This window comes from Pygocentrus nattereri, chromosome 19 (assembly GCF_015220715.1).
Source record: "Pygocentrus nattereri isolate fPygNat1 chromosome 19, fPygNat1.pri, whole genome shotgun sequence".
In the NCBI taxonomy this organism is placed as follows: domain Eukaryota; kingdom Metazoa; phylum Chordata; class Actinopteri; order Characiformes; family Serrasalmidae; genus Pygocentrus; species Pygocentrus nattereri.
Genome location: NC_051229.1, coordinates 2,282,930 through 2,304,910, shown reverse-complemented (window position 1 = coordinate 2,304,910; position 21,981 = coordinate 2,282,930). Strand labels below are relative to the sequence as shown.

Sequence of the window (21,981 nt, the reverse complement as noted above, 5' to 3'; positions counted from 1 at the left end):
TCTGAAGTTCATGTTAGTGGTAATGTGCGTTCATCGCCATGTTATCGTGTTAAGCGGACTGTAACTTCCTCCACAGCTGGCAGCTTTATCAGGAACCTTCTGCAGTTATCAGCTTCTGTCTGCTGTCCATCTAATCCTACTATATTATGACCAAGTTCTTAGAGGACACTTTTCGAGCTACTCTAGATAGTGTGGCTCCTTTAAAAAAGTAAAATAGTACAGCAGAAAAAAACCTCACCCCTTGGTATAACAGTAATACTGCAGCTTTAAAACAGACTCTCTCCTCTGTCATAGATAGACCACTCTATCTTACTAGATAGACTAGAAAACCTTGTAGGGATAAGAGGAATAGCTCTTTCCTGGTTCAGGTCTTACCTCACTAATCGCTATCAGTTTGTTAATGTAAAGGGTGAATCATCTGTCCTCACAAAAGTAAAGTATGGTGTTCCACAAGGCTCTGTTTTAGGGCCTATATTATTCACAATATATATGCTACCATTAGGCACCATTATCAGTAAACACGGTATAAATTTCCACTGCTATGCTGATGACGCTCAGTTATACATATCAAGCGAATCGGATGATAAAATTAAACTAAGCCAGACTGAGGACTGCGTAAAAGACATAAAAGGCTGGATGTCGAGTAACTTTCTGCTACTTAACTCAGATAAAACAGAGGTTCTACTTCTTGGTCCAAAATCAGCTAGAAACAAACTGTCTAACTTAACACTTAAACTTAATCTCTCAGCTGCATCAAGCTCATCTGTAAAAATCTTGGTGTCGTGATGGACGCTGATCTGTCCTTCGACACACATATAACTCATATCACTAGAACAGCCGTCCTGCATCTCCGCAATATCGCTAAATTAAGAAATGCATGATCTCTACAGGACGCAGAAAAGCTAGTTCATGCTTTTATTACTTCAAGGCTGGACACTGTAATGCCCTGCTGTCTGGACGTCCCAGCAAAAGCCTCAACAAGCCTCAGCTGGTCCAGAACGCTGCAGCCAGATTCTCACAAGAACCAGAAAGTTTGACCAGCTCAGCCCAGTTTTATCAGCCCTGCACTGGTTACCAGTTAAATTTCACGTTGATTATAAAATCCTATTACTGACCTATAAAGCTCTAAACGGACTCGCCCCTCAGTACCTGAGTGACCTTCTCTCCCACTATGAACCATCACGCCTACTTAGATCACAAGGTGCTGCTCACTACTGGTACCTAGAATTAATAAAGCTCCATCAGGGGGGAGAGCCTCTCATACAAAGACCCCCAGCTCTGGAATAATCTTCCTGTTAATGTTTGGGACTCAGACTCAGCCTCAGTCTTTAAGTGTAGGCTAAAAACTTACTTGTATAGTGGAGCCTTTGGTGATTAGTCTCCCTGTCAGATCTAGACCTGCCGGAGTCTCACCTGCTCTGTTAATTCTGAGTCTTGGTTCCTCTCAAGGTTTCTCCCTCTTTCTCCTGGCGACGCTCATGGGGGCTTGGACCCAGATTTTCGTCCTGTAATACTGATTGTTCTGTAAAGCTGCTTTGTGACAACACCTGCTGTAAAAAGCACTGTATAAATAAACTTTGCTTATTTGCTTGCTTTCCCTCTTGGATTATGTAAAGCACAAATCCCTAATCCAGGACTATTTAATTCCAATTCAATAAGGTCCAGTTAAAGAAAATTTCCTCAATCAAAGGTCAGAAACATCATAATGTCTAACTTGCATCATGATTCAGTGCCATATACTGTTTACAGAAGTAGCTCTTTTTAGAGAATGGCAAGTAAAATAATCTGGCTCACTTTCTTCTCTGACTGCTGTTTCTCCCCTCATCCCTCCCCCGTGTGGCATCACTCACTCGAGTCTCAGTGCTCATCGTAACGCAATGATCTGATTGGCTCTGTAGCATCACGTGTGATATTTACAACGCATGCGATTGGTCAGTGAGTCTCCTGGGCCACTAAACCGGCATCGTAATGACTAGAAAAGTTATGCCAATTAAAATTTACCACCCTGTGGAAACCGCAGTCCTGCCTATTAGTGACCTCTGCTCTAATTTAATATTAAAATTGCCGCATATATTTTGCACACTTTGAACAAACATATACACACTGTTTATGCACCAGCACACTTCCGTGTCTCTAGATTATTTGTATTGTTTACTGTGTGTTTACTGTATTGCCTATTTATTGTACTTTAATTTTTTTCGTACTTATTTTGTGTATACATATCATGTCATCCCCTACTACATGTGCATGCACCACGTAGCCTGAACATGTTTCGTTATACTTTCGTTATGCCATGTCTCTACAATGACAACAAAGTTAAATAGAATTTAATTAAACTACTGAAAAAGTCAAACTGCTATAAGTCAAAATACATGCTAATTTGTACGGCTATGTCTTTTAGAAACTCCAAATGTTTATGTTTAATGTAGAACTGCCTTTTCTTTAACTTTCTGTCATGTCCTAAATGGTGCAGCGGTTACATTCTGGCACATTTGGCCAATAGAATGTAACTGTTGTGGCATGTAAGGTGGCACAGGACATTTGAATGAGAAGCTTCAGCCTTGCCAGAAGGTGTTTGTGGAAATTGCTGTTAGCTTATCACTAAACGACAAAACTGGGCTTTATCACCAAGATGTTATTATCCTGATGTTTTGATCAAGTTACTGGTGAGCATTTCATACTCACAAGCAGTCCACCAGTGATTAATGCCCACCCCCTTTTACTTCTGACTCCACCCCTCATGTCCACGCTCACTTTAAAAAACTCTCCTGCCTCTAACAACAAGGAGCTGCCTTTGGAAGTCTAGAATCCCCAGCATGAACATCCTCGTCTCTGCCTTCCTCGGCTGCCTCGGTAACTTTAATCTGATTTTCCCTTTCAGCTCACCCTCGTTTTCTTTCAGCAGTCTTTACTCTCCTTAGCGTCTCAGTATTGTAGTGAATGTTGCAAGCAGGGCTTAAAGGAACGCTCTAATGTTGTTGATCTCTGTCTGCTGTGTCTGTACTACACAAATGATTATAAAGGACAGTTTGCATGCGCTTCTTTATGATTAGTGGAATTAAATGAATGTGGGCTTTTATTACTAATGTGTTTTGAATCTGTTTTGTGTTCTTATCTAGAATGTGTCAATCATTTTGTTGTCCAGGTTACTCAAACGTGTGATATAGAACTGTGATTATGTTTAGAAATTTGGAAAATGTGTGAGTTCACACAAGGTGTCACTGGATCAAGGCACTGATCAGGCAATGATTCTCTCACAACAGATCATTTTGGCCAAAATGACTAAAGTGGATTTTCAACAACATCACAACAAGAGTTTGTCGACACAGCAAAGCTTTTCACAAGATCCGGCAATATAACTGAAAAAAACTCTATTTGGACACATTTTGCAACCCCAGATGTGTCTTGTCTTATCAGTTTTAGCTCCAGCTGCCCCACAAGATTCAAAGGTCAGATGGTGTTTGACATCGAACCAGGAGCTGCGTAAGTGCAATGACCTCTCGACCACAACCATGCAGCTGGCCTGTGTGAAGCGCGATGGACATCATGAATGCATCAGATCTATTAAGGTACAATTTCAGTGTGTTTTTGATTGGGCGTCAGTCTGTCCCCTTTCAGGCGCATCTACATAATGTGTATTAAAGCCAGTGGTGGACGAAGAACACAAACCAGGTACTTGAGTTAAAGCAGAGACACCCAAGGTAAAATATTCCTCCAGTAAAGTAGAAGTTCCTCCCTTTAGAGCTCCACTTGAGTAAAAGTACTAAAGTATTTCCCTTCAAATGTACTTAAGTATAAAGTAAAAGTACTAAAAGAGGAATTCTGGCTCTGATGTCCTGTTATCATTTTTATAACCAGACTGGCTTCATGAACTCATTTCAGGTGAAAGTCCTCCAGCGTCTCTCTTGGTAAACCAGTCTTTTAATAGAACGTCATTAATTAGTGACGCTGACGTCTATTAAAATGATCAGAAGCACAAAACACTGAAGGTAAACAGTTTCCATCAGGGAGAACCGAGTGGCTCTGAAATCACTTTTTACACACAAGCAAAGTTTCAGTTTCAGATTTATTTACAACTTAGTTCCAAGTTTAAGTTGAATAAAAACTGGCTTTAAACTCAGGATCACAGATGAGCTCCTTTACTATGTTGATCTGTAGGCGTCTGTTCATAAACATAAACCAGCCCAAACTCATTTACTATAAAATGAAATGGTGTTTGTAGAAATTCAGAAAAAAGATTTATATGCAACTTAGTTACAAGTAGTTTTTTTGTGTATCTGTACTGAAGTTTTTCCATTCTGGCCACCTTTTTCTTTCCTTTTTTAAAGGGAGGAACTTCTACTTTTACTGGAGTAATATTTTACCTTGGGTGTCTCTACTTTAACTCAAGTACATGGTTTGTGTTCTTCGTCCACCACTGCCAAATATACAATATTTTAGTGGATATTTTCTATATTGGGTAAAACTGCATTACCATTATATGTACCACTACTACAGTCTGCTAAACAAACACTTCTGTCTTGTGTAACTGTGTAATTGATTAGGATGGTGAAGCAGATGCCATCACTCTGGACGGAGGAGATATCTACAAAGCCGGCCTCAGGAACTACGACCTTCATCCTGTCTATGCCGAAGACTATGGCGAAGGTAATCTATCTGAAAAACAGATAAAGACTGTCTGGAGATGGCCAAGGTCTGAAATGGAAACTGAAAGTGACTTCATGAGTTTTCATAGTTAAGCTGTTTTCTGGACCCAGTCATTTGCTCTTGGAGTTCAGCAAATATGGCCAAGTGTAAAGGCTTCTTTCAAGCCTGGGAGTTTCCTAAAGAACTGATCACTAGTTCTCTAGAAAAAGTGCTGCGAGAGGCTGTAGTTGCCAAAGTAGTTCTGTTGCTAAAGTACGGAGCCCTGTTGGCGACATCCCTTTTTAATAAAGAACACATGGCCGCAACTTGGGAACATTTTAGAACAAGATAATTAAGTTGTTCCAAAGGTTAACACTTTTGAAGGTTTGAAGAGTCAGAGAATCTGAGTCACGATCTGGAATCATCGTCAGCTGCAAATTCCCAGTGACAATTCTGTCTGACCAGTCCTAATGAGGCAAAGTTCTGAGACTTTACAACTGAAAGGGCGTCCAGACTTTTGCACATGCTGCAATTATAGTTTTATAAGGTAACATTGTAGAAAATGTTATTGTTTGAAATTGTTTGCCACGGATGTGGTGTTTACTTCTCACATCTAAAATCGACAAATGATGTAATATGTAACATGTTCTCTTGAAAAAATCACACACGTTTTGGACAAACATTTACAAAAAGTAAATTTTTGGCCTCTAGATTCAAAAAGCATGGGAGCCAAACATGTGGTCATAGGTCAGTTACAAAGTTATGCCTGTGATATTTTGTGCGGAAATAGAAGACTCACTAAATTGGCAGACTATTGGTAGACTGCCTCTCTTTTAGTAAAACTGTCCCCAAGTGTGAAAACGACCTATGATTTAGGTTTAATTAAAACAAACCCTGGTGTTACATTTATAGCATTGACGCTCTTATCCAGAGCGACTTACAATTGGATCATTTTACACAGGTAGGCGAAGGTAGTCTTGCCCAAGGACTCTTATTGGTATAGAGTAGGGGGCTTGTCCAAGCAGGGGATTGAACCCCAGTCTACAGTGTAGTAGGTGAAGGTGGTGTTGGGAGTCTTGCCCAAGGACTCTTATTGGTATAGTGTAGGGAGCTTGTTCAAGCAGGGGATTGAACCCCAGTCTACAGTGTAGTAGGTGAAGGTGGTGTTGGGAGTCTTGCCCAAGGACTCTTATTGGTATAGTGTAGGGGGCTTGTCAAAGCAGGGGATTGAACCCCAGTCTACAGTGTAGTAGGTGAAGGTGGTGTTGGGAGTCTTGCCCAAGGACTCTTATTGGTATAGTGTAGGGGGCTTGTCCAAGCAGGGGATTGAACCCCAGTCTACAGTGTAGTAGATGAAGGTGGTGTTAGGAGTCTTGCCCAAGGACTCTTATTGATACAGTGTAGGGGGCTTACCCAGGTGGGGACTGAACCCCAGTCTACAATGTAGAAAGCAGAGGTGTTACCCACTACACTACACCAATCACTATGTGTTATGTTTCATACACAGACTCCTGTCCCTATGCTGTTGCCGTGGTGAAGAAAAGCTCACGTTTTAAATTCAGTGAACTCCGTGGGAAGAGGTCGTGCCACACTGGGCTGGGCAAATCCGCAGGTTGGATAGTTCCCATTGGCATTCTCCTGTCCAGAAATCAGATCAAATGGGCCGGCATTGAGGATAAACCTTTAGAACAGGGTGAGTACCCTGAACAGGAGTGTTTCTGTGGATTACTATCAAATCTGCTTTCTCTGAATTAGCACACTGAAAAAAATGATTATAGTTACAGTCATGAGATATTTTATATAGCTACGTTGTTGCGAGAATGTGGTCATTTCTTCCAGTGAAATTATCTTACTGCTCTGACGTTTTACCTTCTTTCAACAAATAGTCTGTAACGTTTCTTAGAATGAGCTGATTGTGATACACACATTTCTACACTAACAAATTTATCCCAAAAGATAAAAGACACATTTTTTTAATCTTTAAGGTTTCTTTGCTTGCTGGTGCAAAATTTAATGAGAGTTGTTTTTAGGTGTTGTTCCCATGAAGAGGTACATCTAAACATACCAAATTTAGCTAGAACAGGAACCAGGCTTTCATGTTGGGAAAAAAATGTCCTCTGTTTTAGAGTTGAATGATTTGGGAAAAATAGACTATGTGGCCAAAAGTATGTGGACACCTAACCATCACACCCATAGATATACATATGTAGATGCCGCGTTGTGTCCACCCAGGCATGTCAACGGCACTGCCATTTTAGGGCGGTCAATATCGCTGCTGGACTGCTTTCAGTACCATTACAGAGCAGCAGTTTAAGAAAGATACTGTCCACATTTACACTATTTCAAGAACATTACTCTCAGAAAGTGAGATAGGATTATATAATGGAGAAATCACCAAAAGAAATTTGGTAAAAATCGGTTGAGTAATAAAGAAATTGTGGCTGTTGATTTTTTGAATGCTGAAAGTTCACAAGCTCTATGTCATTATGATAACATTCCCCACTTAAAACCTGTAAAGACAGTGGTGAATAATGTAGATTCTAACTTAAATTACAGCTCTTGTGATTTAATTTGGCATCTTTCAAACAGCGACTGTCAAAGTGGTTACTGTATTGTAGGACCTTTCAATTTAGCATTTTCATACTAATAATAAAAATCAATCTTAAACTTTTGATGGATTACTTGTCTGTTTTGGTCCAGGGCTTAAAGATAAACCACTGGTTACATGATGTGCACCAACTGTTTTGCAGCGGTGATGGAGTTTTTCTCAGCCAGCTGTGTCCCCGGAGCCACTAAGAGCACTAGACTGTGTCAGCTGTGCAAAGGTGACTGCTCACGCTCACACGAGGAGCCGTACTATGATGATGATGGAGCTTTCCAGTAAGAACTCACTATCACAATAATGTAGTGTTCTTACTTCTACTACTCTATATATGTGAAAATTAGGAGTGATACCAAAAGCATAGCTGTATTTTTTAACCAAAGTCACATTTTTGTACTTTTTGTCCACGAAAAGCCAAAAATACTTCAATTCTGCACGTTGCTATCAACAGTACTGATGACTGATTGTTACAAGGTCAGTTTTGGCTAGTTTATGGAGGAGGAGAGAGTAGTAAAGTTATTTAATCGGAATGTGTTTATAAACTGAATTGGTTTATAAACTAAGAGGTCAAATTTGATCTCTTTTAAAAGTTTTATGGAATAGTGCCATGTAAAAACTTCTTAATTGTAACAGTTAGCAAACATACGTTTCATTATGTCTTCCTATAAAAAATATAACTATAAATTCCTAACTATAAATAAAATAATTTAGGTTTCACTGACGTGCCATTCCTCTCCAAGCCAGGGGGGGTGCTATCCCACTTCAGACACCAAATGTAGCATTGAGGTACAGAAGTACTGGAGGGAGCTGGTTTATGAGGAGCCTCGCCACTTCCTATTTCCCCCGTTATATCAAAAACAGGACTGCTGAACAGAGGGCACCGGCGAGCGAGTCCTCAATGAATGGGAGTGAATGGAGCCCAATGGCTAAAAGCGCACAGTTAAAATAGTTTCTAATCACTGAACCAGAACTTTCCTTTAATTTTAGAAGGTAGAAGGAGGTGTTTCACTAAAAAAACAAAGAAATATTACAGATATATTTCCTTTATGTCTACAGTAAATGGGTTTTGGGCAGCAGGGGGCGGGGCTTTACTACTAGAGCATGATGATTGATGGGCGAGCGGAGCAGCTCATTGGCTAGCACATAAGGCCCCGTTTTAAACTCCTATAACTCGAGTTTAAAAGCTCTTAAGTGTAACAGCGGTGTTAAAATTGTTTACACTGTTCAGGAAATTATTCTGTTCTTTTACATTAAAAATGTTTAAGTATTTATAAACTATGATTTTGCTCAAATGCTCCATATCAACCCATTCATTTTGGGCTCGTTCAGTAGCACCCCCTAGTGTCTGAGAAAACCGGAAGACATTGCAGAGAGCAGGAATTCTCCTCTCTCCTCTCTAAGGTGTAACATGCTAAGCTAACTACTACCAATGGAACAGACAAGGACCAAAGAAAACAGATGCACATGGCAGAAAAGCATATGGATGTGATAAAGGCACACATTAGGGGACCAATTGGGAATGCAAACATGAAACATGAAAGGCCACCTAAGGCAGCAGCCAGGTAGGAGATGGGACCAGGAACACACATAGGGACATGACCAGGGGACTGGACACTGCACTGGACAGGAGATACACTGCTCTGGATGGAAGATGGGACACTGGACAGGGACTGAAGATTAAACTGATTGAGGGACTGACAAGGGACTGGATAACCAAAGAGAGTGGGACTGGAACCATGACAGCGACACGGACTAAGACATATACAAACGGATACATAGATGGGAACAGAAACAAAACCTGAGGCTGGAGACCGAACAGATACAAGGGAAAACACTGGAATGGTGGCTAGACAGGGAACCGGAATGGTGGTGGAGCAGAGAACTGATATGGAAGCTGGCAGGGAACCGGAAGGGCAGCTGGACAGATGAATAAATGTCTAGGCAAGCAACTGCCATGTCCTATGCAAGGCAGCTGAAGGGACCTAAAGGTCTGGAGGCGAGGTGGTGGCTGGAGGCTCTGGAAACCTGGCGGCATCCAGCAGGTCCAGTGGTTCGGTGGCAGCCAGTGAGTCTGAAGGTTCGACTGTGACAGCAGCTGGCAAACAGCTGAGCAGGCTCCTCCAAGTGAAAGAGGGCCCAAATATCTGCTGTAAGAACTGCTAGCTCCTTCTTTGGCTCCTATTCGAAAGCCACTCGCTCTCGTATTACCGGTGGCCAAGGAACTTGGGCAGGGGATGTTAGAGCAGACCTGCCAGTGAGTTTTCACTCATAGGCCAGAGCCCGAGCCTCTTGGTTCTACATATCTCTGCTGTTGTAACAAAACCTCATATCTCCATTTCTGTTGTTTTTCAGTTTTCAACATCATGGTCCTATATATGGTCCTATATATGACCATGATCGTCATATTGTGCGTAAATGCCATGATGAATGGACCAGCAGAAATGACCCAGAATTACATGGAAAAAAGTCTGGTCCCATTGACTTGCATCAAAAGTAGATGTTTTTTCCTTCCCCTGTAAAGTTACCATTTTGGAGATATAATATTTTAATACACAATGCACAATTATTCTCTGGGAGGAAAGCAGGTCCTTCAGCAGCCACGATGGTCTTCCCATCCCACCAGAGAGGAATGGCTAAAGCTGGTGAAGCAGGTTGTATCCCTCATGAAACCTGACCTGATTCTCCTTGATGGCTCCTTAAAATATTCAATCAACATATGAATTATCAATATACACTCACCTGTTACTTTATTAGTTACAGGAGTTAAATTGCTTGTTGACACAAAAGGCTAATCAGCCAATCACACGGCCGCAGCTCACTGCATTTAGGCGTGTAGAGGTGGTCAAAACAACTTGCTGAAGTGCAGACCGAGCATAAGAACAGGGAAGAAAGGGGATTTAAGGGGCTTTGAACGTGGCGTGGTTGTTGGTGCCAGACGGGCTGGTCTGAGTATTTCAGAAACAGCTGATCTACTGGGATTTTCACGCACAACCATCTCTAGGGTTCACAGAGAACGGTCCGAAAAAGAGGAAACATCCAGTGAGCGGTCAGTTGTGTGGACGAAAATGCCTTGTTGATGTGAGAGGAGAATGGGCAGACTGGTTCCAGATGATAGCAACAGGAACTCTAATAACCACTTGTTACAACCAAGGAACGCAGAATACCATCTCTGAACGCACAACACGTCGAACCTTGAAGAAAATGGGCTACAGCAGCAGAAGACCACACCGGGTTTGCACAGGCCACATTTTATGTTTTTTTTCCCCCTCAATATGTTACATTCAACAAATAAACAGTAATTGCTGTGGTGTTCTCTGTACAGGATGTGCTACCTTTCAAGAAAAGGATGCCAGGATAATACGCCAGCCTAGGCCTGGTTGACGTTGCATTGACATGAATTTTACCTGATCTTTCAGGTGCCTAAAGGACGGTGCTGGAGACATCGCTTTTGTGCAGCACCTGACTGTCCCAGGTGAGCAAACAGCTTTTAAAGACGTTCTGATTGCCAGATAAAGCAGATTATAGGTTCTGTAGTCAATCTGCAATACTAAGCAATTGCATGGTCCTGTTAGGGTCTGTCTGTTTGTCAGTCTGGTGGGTGGGCAGTCTGGCTGGTGGGCAGGTGGTCTGTTGGGTGGGTGGGTGGTCTGTCGGGTGGGCGGTCTGTCGGGCGTGCGGTCTGTCGGGCGAGCAGATAAAAGTGAAGTAGTGGCATGACAGTTTCCTCAATTTTCTAACTTGTATGCTTTCAGCTGCTGAGAAGGATCAGTATGAGCTGCTCTGTAAAGACGACACCAGGAAGAGTATTGATGAGTATAAAACCTGCCACCTGGCCCAAATCCCCGCCCGTGCTGTAGTTACTCGAAGGGGTTTCATACTACCCCCATGCCTCACTGAAAGCAATTCTTCATTCAAGGTATGTCACTGAGTACATGGTATGACTAACTGTACATGCCTGCATATCGAAGAATTAATCTATTATCATAAACTACAGTGAAGATGTAGAAATGTATTTAAGCATTCTGCCACCTAGATGTGTACAGCGATGAGTGTGTGATGTTATTTAATATACTACAGTGAGTTCCGGTTGGTTGCGAGACATTCTAACTGTGCTGTTATTTCACCATAACATCACATTTGTTTCACAAACACTATCACTCCGCTGAGACGCTGTTGCTAAGCAACGACTTTGACAGCTGTAGGAGACGCTCGAGCCATTTGAACATTTTTACTTCTTACTTTGCCACAAATAGAAAACGGACACTGTTAAGATCACATCTGACCGACAGCCGATTTGGTCAGACTCTGAAGACGAGACGACGCTAAATTCCCAAACTGTCGTCACCACTGAGCAGCTTTTCAATCGGCAGCTGTGACAGAAGAACAGCTGAACAACCTGGAATCAGACAGAAATGAACCCAACACCATTCGCCAAACTAAACGGGCTGTAAGAAGCTTTACAGACCGGCTGGAACAAAACAACATTAATACTGATCTGGACAAACTGACCAAACTGAGCTGAACCTGATATTGGGTCAGTTTTACGGCTCAGTCTGATTTGGTCCGACTCTGAAGATCAGACACTTTTGGCGAATGGTGTTGGGTTCATTTCTGGCTGATTCCAGGTTGTTCAGCTGTTCTTCTGTCATAGCTGCCGACTGAAAAGCTGCTCAGTGGAGACGACAGTTTGGGAATTTAGTGTTACGAGCTGGAGACCGAACTGCCGGCTGAGCATCAAGTGGGCGGAGCTTGTTACTCTGACGTAGCAACAAGCTGCTCGTTAAGGAGCTATAATTAGGAGGAAGGAACCGAACATTAAAACATATTAAAGCCGCGTTCACGGCCAGTTTATTAATTTCTTACTGTATTTATTTAACTGCTGTATTAAAGCAGTAGAGCACTCGAGGAGTAAGTTATTGTAAGAAATTTGAAAATATTTGCATCGCTTGAAATGACTAATATAAGGCAATAGATAAAAGTGACTTTGATGCTGATTGAGCCTTTATTCCGCAGAAAGCTGGCGCCTTCTCTTCTGAGGGTTACACAGCTAAAAATCTCATGTTCAGAGACTCTACAAAACGGCTGGTGCAGCTTCCGAAGATCATGGATGCTTTCCTGTATCTCAGAGCACAGTACACGGCCAGCATCCGCTCCCTGCAGAAAGGTGATCCAGAGAGAAAATACAAACATACATCCAAAAGTAGCAACATTATACACAAAGCTTATACAACATATGCTTTCTATTCCACATAAAGGCCGCAACAACTTATCGATGCTATTTACATTGATCATAAACAAAAATCACTGGCAACAAATATAATCAATTATGTCATGATGATATTTTTAGTCCCTGTTTACCTCACCTGACGGAAAGAGGATCAGTACAGATGGCAGTGTCTACAGTACATTTATGCATAAATAAAAAGTAAAAAAATATGGTATCATTTCACTTTAAAATCATCTAAAAAGATGGTTTCCTGTAAGCTCAGCTTTACGGTTCTGTAACTGCTCAGTAACTGCAGTAAAACTAGCCAAAGGTTAAAAACTGCATGTCATTGTCTGCTATGTTTTGAAAGCGCACCTACTTTCTCCACATTCTGGTCTCCCACTAGTACAGCACCAGTTTTACGTTACTTAAAATGAAGCTTGTAGAAGATGCTCTGAGAAATGATGAGATTGTTGACGTCACACGTATCTTTGCTGGTAACTGGACTGCTTCTCTGCACTATCAGGTAACATCTATCTTTGCATGATGTTACTGACCACACAAACTAATTCATTTATCTCTGTGTTATCATTAGAGATATGGTCAGCCTACCTTCCTTACAGTTCTTGGGTTGCCATTACTTCATACAAACAAACATCATGACCACAAATAAGAGCACCAGTACCAGTTACCAGTACAAGGTTGCATGGGGATCAAATTCTTAACCTTCCCTGACATTTCCAGCATGACCCCACCCATGCCCACATTTTACAACACCATTCCTTTCCCATCCTTACATTCTACAACACCATCCCTTTCCCATCCCCACATTCCTCAACACCATCCCTTTCCCATCCCCACATTCTACAACACCATTCCTTTCCCATCCCTACATTCTACAAAACCATCCCTTTCCCATCCCCACATTCTACAACACTATTCCTTTCCCATCCCCACATTCTACAACACCATTCCTTTCCCATCCCCACATTCTACAACACCATCCCTTTCCCATCCCCACATTCTACAACACCATTCCTTTCCCATCCCTACATTCTACAACACCATTCCTTTCCCATCCCTACATTCTACAAAACCATTCCTTTCCCATCCCCACATTCTACAACACCATCCCTTTCCCATCCCCACATTCTACAACACCATTCCTTTCCCATCCCTACATTCTACAACACAATCCCTATCCCATCCCCACATACCTCAAAACCATTCCTTTCCCATCCCCACATTCTACAACACCATCCCTTTCCCATCCTCACATTCTACAACACCATTCCTTTCCCATCCCCACATTCTACAACACCATTCCTTTCCCATCCCCTCATTCCTCAACACCATCTGCATGTTTTTCAAGACCGTCTCATCCCCATGTTCTTCAACTTCATTCAATGTCATTCATTATGAAAAGGTACAAATACAAACTTTTCACCTGGAGAAACTGATTTAAGGTTCACAATTAGACCTTAAAACCACTGCAGAACCTTTGAGGGAATATTTACACTGCTTGTACCTTGATGAACGGAACATGTATCTGCACAGAACCTTAATTTCTAACAGTGTAAATGGAGCTTTACATTCAAAATATAAGCACATAGGAAAGACTGACTTAAAAAGTAGGATGAATTTTACCGAATTAACTTAATGAAGGGTTGATTAAACTCATTGAAATTAATGACGCAGTGATTAAATTGATTTAATGTAATCAAGGATTTTATTCAACTAGATTATCTTAAGGTTTGATCAAACTGATTTATCTTAATGAAATATTGATTAAACTGATTTAACTGGATAGAGAGTTAATTAAACTGATTTAACTTAATGAAGCTTGAGTAAACCTTCACTCTGAATGATTGTTTACATCTCCACCACTGAATTATTCATAATCAATGGAATTCCCCTAAATGTTAACACACCTACTCTGTATGTACAGGCAGGAGTCGCTTTGTATGTAAAGATTAAAAGCTTTAAGCACCTATTTCTCCGATTTTGGACAGCGTGAAGGGTTTCTGTTCAGCAAATGATCAGCATTGTTTCAGGTTTGCTCTTGTTCCTCAGGCATGAGCACCGACAGCACTTCTCAGTATATAAAGTGGTGCGCTGTGGGCCACGCTGAGACGGCAAAGTGCGACTTGTGGTCAGTCAACAGCATGGACGAGAGCGGCAACGTCAGGGTCGAGTGCCAGAATGGACAGAGCGTGGACGAGTGCATCAGTAAAATCATGGTAAGACCACAAAGTAGCTGCAGACGTATGATAACTGATTTCCTTTATTTGAAGTTTAATGGAACCCATCGAGTTTTCCAGCCCGGATCTCAAATAAATTCAATACATTTACCTTTATATAGAATAGACCAGATACTCATATCATTTTTCTACTGATTGTTTTGTTGTTTTGCAGTTTTTATCATTTATAATTAAAATTTTTGTTACTTGTCAGTCAGAAAGTTCAGTATTTAACTGTGTGCCATCAGCAGGAAGTCTCAGGGAACCTTTTATCAGTCAGTTTTGCAGGATAATTATGTTGTACAAAGAGGCAGGGGTAAAATAATCCTCAAATTCAGTGGGAGTTGTAGGGTCCCAGAGCTCGTCTGCAAAATCACTACTCAACTTGGTTCTGAAGGCAGTGCTGCTTTCGAGGTAGAACGAATGTAACTGGCTACCAGCCAGGGACGAATGTGATTGGTTAAGCAGAGCTGACATTGTAATGAATATTATATACATATATACCCCATTTCCAAAAAAGTTTGATGCTGTGCAAAATGTAAATAAAAAAAAATGCAAATCATTTAAATCCTATATTTAATTGAAAATAGTTCAAAGATAACAAATCAGATGTTGAAACTGAGACGTTTTACTGAATTTTGAAAAATACCCATTTTGAATTTGATGCCTTCCAAAAAAGTTGGGACGGGGTCTGTTTACCGCTGCGTTTCATCACCTCTTCATTAACAGCTCTGTCAGTGTTTGGGAACTGAGGAGACGCTGCTGTAGCTCTGACAGTGAAATGTTTTCTGTTCTTGTTTGATTCAGGATTTCAGCTGATCGTCAGTTTCAGGAGCTCAATTGTCGTATTTTTCATTTCATAATGCGCTAAATGTTCTCGGTCTGGACTGCAGGCAGGTCAGTTTAACACCAGTGCTGCTGTAATACATGCAGAACGTGGTTTGACATCGTCTTGCTGAAATAATCAAGGCCTTCCCTGAAAAAGACGTCATCTAGATGGCAGCAGATGTTGCTAAAACATGTATATATCATTCAGCATTAATGGCACCTTCACAGATGTGCAGGTCACCCAGGTCAAAAACAATAAAATATCTCAGTTTCAACACTTGATTTGTCTTTGAAGCATTTTCAGTGAATTGTGATATGTTCATAATTCATGCCACACTGAAAGCATATTATTACCATTATGTTTATTACTAGTTTGTTGCAAAAGATGTTGAATATAAGCTGAAGCCATGAATTACCTCAAAAAGCTTAAAGTTTAAGCAGTTGTGATAGAGCTTGACCACAGCAATGATCGGTGGCAACTCACTGATGTTTAATAGCCAGGATTTTTACTAGTCTACTTACATTACTATAAAGATAAGTCCTGCCTACTAGTTATTTTAAGTAGTTGTTCTCTGAGCCAATTATGTTCGTTCTGCCTCAGGGTAGTGCCACATCCAGTTAATGAGGAGCCTCGTCACTTACTATTTCCCCCTTCTTCTTTCGGCTGCTCCCTTTAGGGGTCGCCACAGCGGATCATCTGCCTCCATCTCGCCCTATCCACTGCCTCCTCTACTTTCACACCAACCATCTCCATGTCCACCTTCACTACATCCATAAACCTTCTCTGAGGTCTACCTCTTCTCCTTCTACCCGGCGGCTCCATCTCCAACATTCTTTGCCCAATATCTCCACTATTCCTCCTCAACACATGTCCAAACCATCTCAACCTGGCCTCTCTGGCTTTATCTCCAAACTGCTCCACCTTCACCGTCCCTCTGATCTGCTCATTTCTAATCTTGTCCATCCTGGTCACTCCCAACGAAAATCTCAGCATCTTCATCTCCGCCACCTCCAGCTCAGCCTCCTGTCTTTTAGACAGAGCCACAGTCTCCAAACCAAACATCATAGCAGGACGCACTGCTGTCTCGTAAACCTTCCCTTTCACTCTTGCTGCTATCCTTCTGTCACACATCAGCCCTGACACCCGTCTCCACCCACTCCATCCTGCCTGCACCCTCTTCTTCACCTCTTTTCTGCACTGTCCATTGCTCTGGATGGTTGACCCAAGATATTTGAAGTCATCCACCTTTATGACCTCGACTCCTTGCATCTTCACCTTTCCACCTGCCTCCCTCTCATTCACACACATGTATTCCGTCTTGTCTCTACTGACTTTCATTCCTCTCCTCTCCAGTGCAAACCTCCACCTCTCCAGATTTACTCACTACTTACTATTTCCCCCGTTATATCAAAAACAGGACTGATGAACAGAAGAGGGCGCCCACAAGTGAGTCCTCAATGAATGGAAGTGAGTGGAGCTCAATGGCAAAAAACAGAAAGTTCAAATAGTTTCTAATCACTGAACCAGAACTTTCCTTTAATTTTAGAAAGCAGGAGGATGGATTTAACTAAAATAAAATAAACTCCTATAACTGGAGTTTAAAAGCTCTTAAATATAACAGTGTTGTTAAAATGTTTTATGCTGTTCAGGAAATGATTCTATTCTTTTACATGAAAAATTATTTTTTTAAAATATTTCAGCATTTATAAACTATGATTTTGCTCAAATGCTAGACATTGCAGAGGGAAATTCTCCTCTCTATAAGTTCTCTGGTAGTGCTGACTTCAAGTTTTGAGTCATGATTTTGCACATGAGTGGTCCCAGACCATAAGAGCAAAGAGATCCCCCATAAGAGAGACTTTTCCTCATTTTTCTTCATTTTAATATTGTCCCACATTAGATTTCTCACCTTTTGATAAACTGTAAATATGACCAGTCCAAAAGTGTACTGGATCAGTATAGTCCTTCCTTAGAGTGTTAAAAGATGAAAAAACATGAAGAAAAAGTTGACTAACTGGATTTTTTGGCCAGCATACAGGAGTTGATGTCTATTGTTGAGTCACTGACTGACTGAATGACTGACTGATGTCCACTGTTGAAATGTGCATGTGTAAGAATTGCCCAAGACAAGCAGCAGGTGGTGCTATATACTATTAAATGTTGCCTCATCCCATAAAAGGCTAACAAATAATGGGAGAGGAGAAACAGCTTCACTGAAACACGTCATAGGTCTTATGAAAACCTAATAACGTAGTGAAATAACATAGCAGTGAGCTCAAGCTGTGTCACCTCAGTTAGACATGTTCCTTCATGTTGCTGCATAAGCAGCTTTATTATGATCATTTTTAGTCTTCAGGTCAGGACACAGTCAGCAGGCACTAGTACATGACCAATAAGTGCACTACAATGTAAAGTGAAATACCATTTTGATGTGTAGTCAGCTGATTTTAACATTTTTAAAAAGCATACACCGATCAGGCATAACATTCTGACCACCTCTTTCCCCGATGCTTTGTTGAGGACCCCCATGGACCCTCATAGAGCAGGTACTATTTGGGTGGTGGGTCATTCTCAACACTGCAGTAACACTGTGGTGTGTTAGGGTGTGTTGTGCTGGTCTGAGTGGATCAGACACAGAAGTGCTGCTGGAGGTTTTAAACACCGTGTCCACTCACTGTCCACTCTATTAGACACTCCTACCTTGTCAGTCCACCTTGTAGATGTAAAGTCAGAGACGACAGCTCATCTGCTGCTGCACAGTTTGTGTTGGTCTTCCTCTAGTCCTTCATCACTGCCCACAGGACGCTGCCCACAGGACGCTGTTGGCTGGATATACTATTCTCAGTCCAGCAGTGACACAGGTGTTTAAAACTCCAGCAGCACTGCTGTGTCTGATCCACTCAGACCAGCGCAACACACACTTAACACACCAACAGTGTTACTGCAGTGCTGACACTGACCTACTACCCAAATAGTACCTGCGCTGTGAGGGTCCGTGGGAGTCCTGACCACTGAAGAACAGGGTAAAAGTCTGCAGAGATGCATAATGTTATGGCTGATCGGTGTATAAGTTAACATCTTTGCCGTAGTGAACATTGTTTGTTGTGAGATTCTTTTTCTTGCATGAACATCTCCTTTCTGCAGTGCCACAGTACACAGTATATGATGTACGCTGTTCAGTGGTAAGATTCTGTCGAGAATTAGTCGTTTATCATATAGTCGTTTATCATATTGTCTAACACCTTAATTACTTTTTACAGGTACGTATGCGTGTTTAATGATGCAGGCTGGATTCCATACGAGGCAAGTCCAGTGCCAAGTTGAATAGGTTAGCGCTACTGCTAAGCAGGTCAGCCTGTTACCCTGTATCCTAACAGTATATACACAAAGGTATTGGGACACCAACACACACAGTAACCTAAAGGAGCTTTTATGAATCCCATTCTAAATCCATAGGCGTTAATATGGAGCTGGTCCCCTTTTGCAGCTCTAACAGCTTCCACTCTTCTGGGAAGCTTTCTACATGATTTAAGAGAGTGTCCGTGGGAATTCTTGCCCACTCATTAAGAAGGACACTGTTGTTTGACGAGAGGTTCCCAAAAGTGTTGGATGGGGTTGAGGTCAGGGCTCTACGAGAGGGCCAGTTAAGCTCTTCCACACCAAACTCGCTCAGTCATGACTTTATGGAGCTGCTTTGGTCACTGGGGCTCAATCATGCTGGAACAGAAAAGGTTCTTCCCCAAACTTCCCCAAAATGTCTTGGTGCTGGAGCATTAAGATCCCAATTCACTGGAACTAAGGGTTCTATACCAACCCCTGAGAAACCCAATAGCATCATCCCTCCTCCACCAAAGCTGTCACAGTGCAGCCAGGCAGGGAATGTTCTCCTGGCATTCGCAAAAAACACAGACTCGTCCATTAGACTGACAGATAGAGAAGCTGATTTGTCACTCCACAGAATACGTTTCCACTGCTCCAGAGTCCAGCGGCTGCGCTTTACACCACTCCAGCCGACGCTTGGCATTGCGCATTTTGGTCTTAGGCTTTTGTGTTGCTGCTCAGCCATGGAGATCCAATTTGTGAGGCTCCTAATGTGCAGTTCTTTTGCTGATGTTGCTTCCGGAGACCATTTGGAAGTCTTTAGTGAGAGATTGAACAGAGGACAGACACTCGGTGTTGGAGGGCCCGATCTACATAGATGTGTCCTTAAAAAGCCGGTTAGACCCGTGAAGGCTGAACCGAAAGGAGACAGTCTGCCCTACGGCGGGTTCCGTTTGCATCACAGCACCGCTGTTCCCACCCTTACCTTACGCCACAAAACACCGCTCTTGTCAAGTCATTTTAAAGTTCTTTGAAGATGAAGCCAAAAACTTTGATTTTGATCATTTATTTTTTAATTTATTAGCGCTGGAGATGCTCCCCCACCGGCTACTGATTAGAGAGTTTTTTTTTGTTGTTATTGTTTTTATATTTGTAAAAAAAGCCATTCGCCTCAGTTTAACCTCAAAGCTAATATTTAAAAGTGCCTCTTCAGCCACCGTTCGCTTCTCTGTGGGTGCTGTCATGTTTTCAAATCCTTGCCGGCATGCAATGAACCTTGGGATATGTTGGCTGGCGAAGGATCCACCCATTGGATCCTTTGTCGCTGTAGAAAAGAATGGCACATTTGTCGGCCGCGTATGAAGGAGCCTTTGAAATGGGACACAGTCGGCCTTCAAATGCAGCCTCTGAAGGACGCAGCCCCTGAAATGGGACACACTGACTATGTGCTTCAGTACTCAGCGGCTCCACTATGTGAGTTTGTGTGACCTACCGCTTCGTGGCTGAGCTGTTGTTGCTCCAAGGTGCTTCCACGTCATAAAAACAGTTGTCTGGGGCATCCTATGACAAAGCCATGTTTAAAATCACTGAGCCTCTACCGCCAGTGTTTGTCTATGGAGACTGCAAAATTATGAGCTTAATTTGATCCAACTGTTAGCAATGGGTGTGGCTGAAACACCTGAACTCAATAATTAGCAGGTGTGTCCCAATACATTTGTCCACATATAGGGGTCACCTTGTACTCAAGCCTTCCACCAGGGGACCCGAAAGATGTCTGCTACAATTCAAACTCTGAACCCTCCCAATGCATGTCTGTTTAATCACGTAAAACATATTAACAAATTTAGCTAATTGAAGAAAGCTAATCAAAGCCCCTCCGATGCATCAAAGTTTCTGTTTTTGGAGGATTCGTTTACCTTATGCACATTCAGACCAAATCAAATAAGTGTTTATCACTCAGAATTTCAATTAAAAGTTTAATTCACAAGCATTTCTATCAACTTAATTTTCTTTATTTAATTGTTGTTACTCGCTATTCAACAAAAACTGTGCATTACATTTTATCATACGTTTGTTTCCAGTCGTTTGGGAGTCTGTTCTTTCGGGAAAATTAGCTAAAATGAGTATTTCTAGCGTGATGATTTGAAACATGGCCATGATACAAGACATTTTCTTGATACACAATATACACCAATCAGGCGTAACATTCTGACCACCTCCTCGTTTCTACTCACTGTCCACTTTATCAGCTCCACTGACCGTATAGCTGCACTCTGTAGTTCTACAGTTACAGACTGTAGTCCATCTGTTTCTCTGATACTCTGTTACCCTGTTCTTCAGTGGTCAGGACCCCCATGGACCCTCACAGAGCAGGTACTGTTTGGGTGGTGGGTCATTCTCAGCACTGCAGTAACACTGACGTGGTGGTGGTGTGTTAGTGTGTGTTGTGCTGGTATGAGTGGATCAGACACAGCAGCGCTGCTGGAGTTTTTATACACTGTGTCCACTCACTGTCCACTCTATTAGACACTCCTACCTCATTGGTCCACCTTGTAGATGTAAAGTCAGAGTATCAGAGAAACAGATGGACTACAGTCTGTAACTGTAGAACTACAGAGTGCAGCTATACAGTAAGTGGAGCTGATAAAGTGGACAGTGAGCATAGAAACAAGGAGGTGGTCAGAATGTTATGCCTGACCGGTGTACATCACAATATTACATTTTTCTGAGGCCTGATATATTGGAGCAGAAAGAAAGAACCAATAGTGCCACATTTAGCATCTATGAATAACTTTGTTTAGTGCAATCCAATTAAGCAGCATTAATTATGCTCTCTTTGTACTGAAACGTACTTTGTGAGCATTCTTTAAGTACTGACGTTTATCCAGAATGGTCTCAGAAAAGAAAATTGTGATGAAGTTTCTCATAACAGCAATAAATATTGTCATAGTGCACAGCCCAAAGTATCCCTTCCACCCAACCAATCAACAGCATGGTAATCTGTCGTTCCCTCTTTCGCTCCTTTGTGCAGCGTAGAGAGGCTGATGCCATGGCCATCGATGGAGGACAGGTGTATACTGCGGGGAAGTGCGGCCTGGTCCCAGCCATGGTGGAGCAGTATGATGAATGTGAGGAACATCAACTTTTATTGGTTCTC

At 41.9% G+C, this 21,981-nt stretch overlaps 2 protein-coding genes across 2 annotated transcripts in view; one reads left to right on the top strand and one right to left on the bottom strand.

Moving 5' to 3' along the window:
* LOC108442899 (serotransferrin-2-like) overlaps positions 1 to 21,981 on the bottom strand; it is a 144,007-nt gene that overhangs the window by 72,352 nt on the left and 49,674 nt on the right. The window lies entirely within an intron of this gene.
* The window catches only part of LOC108442900 (serotransferrin-1-like), a 52,569-nt gene that overhangs the window by 13,785 nt on the left and 16,803 nt on the right, over positions 1 to 21,981 (top strand). The window contains exons 2-11 of the mRNA XM_037530948.1: positions 2,786 to 2,853; positions 3,418 to 3,569; positions 4,545 to 4,647; positions 6,134 to 6,319; positions 7,377 to 7,506; positions 10,645 to 10,700; positions 10,981 to 11,144; positions 12,242 to 12,392; positions 14,508 to 14,674; positions 21,856 to 21,952. Coding sequence (XP_037386845.1) covers positions 2,817 to 2,853; positions 3,418 to 3,569; positions 4,545 to 4,647; positions 6,134 to 6,319; positions 7,377 to 7,506; positions 10,645 to 10,700; positions 10,981 to 11,144; positions 12,242 to 12,392; positions 14,508 to 14,674; positions 21,856 to 21,952 — 1,243 coding nt within the window. The 5' untranslated portion in view covers positions 2,786 to 2,816. The remainder of the gene's footprint in view (positions 1 to 2,785; positions 2,854 to 3,417; positions 3,570 to 4,544; positions 4,648 to 6,133; positions 6,320 to 7,376; positions 7,507 to 10,644; positions 10,701 to 10,980; positions 11,145 to 12,241; positions 12,393 to 14,507; positions 14,675 to 21,855; positions 21,953 to 21,981) is intronic.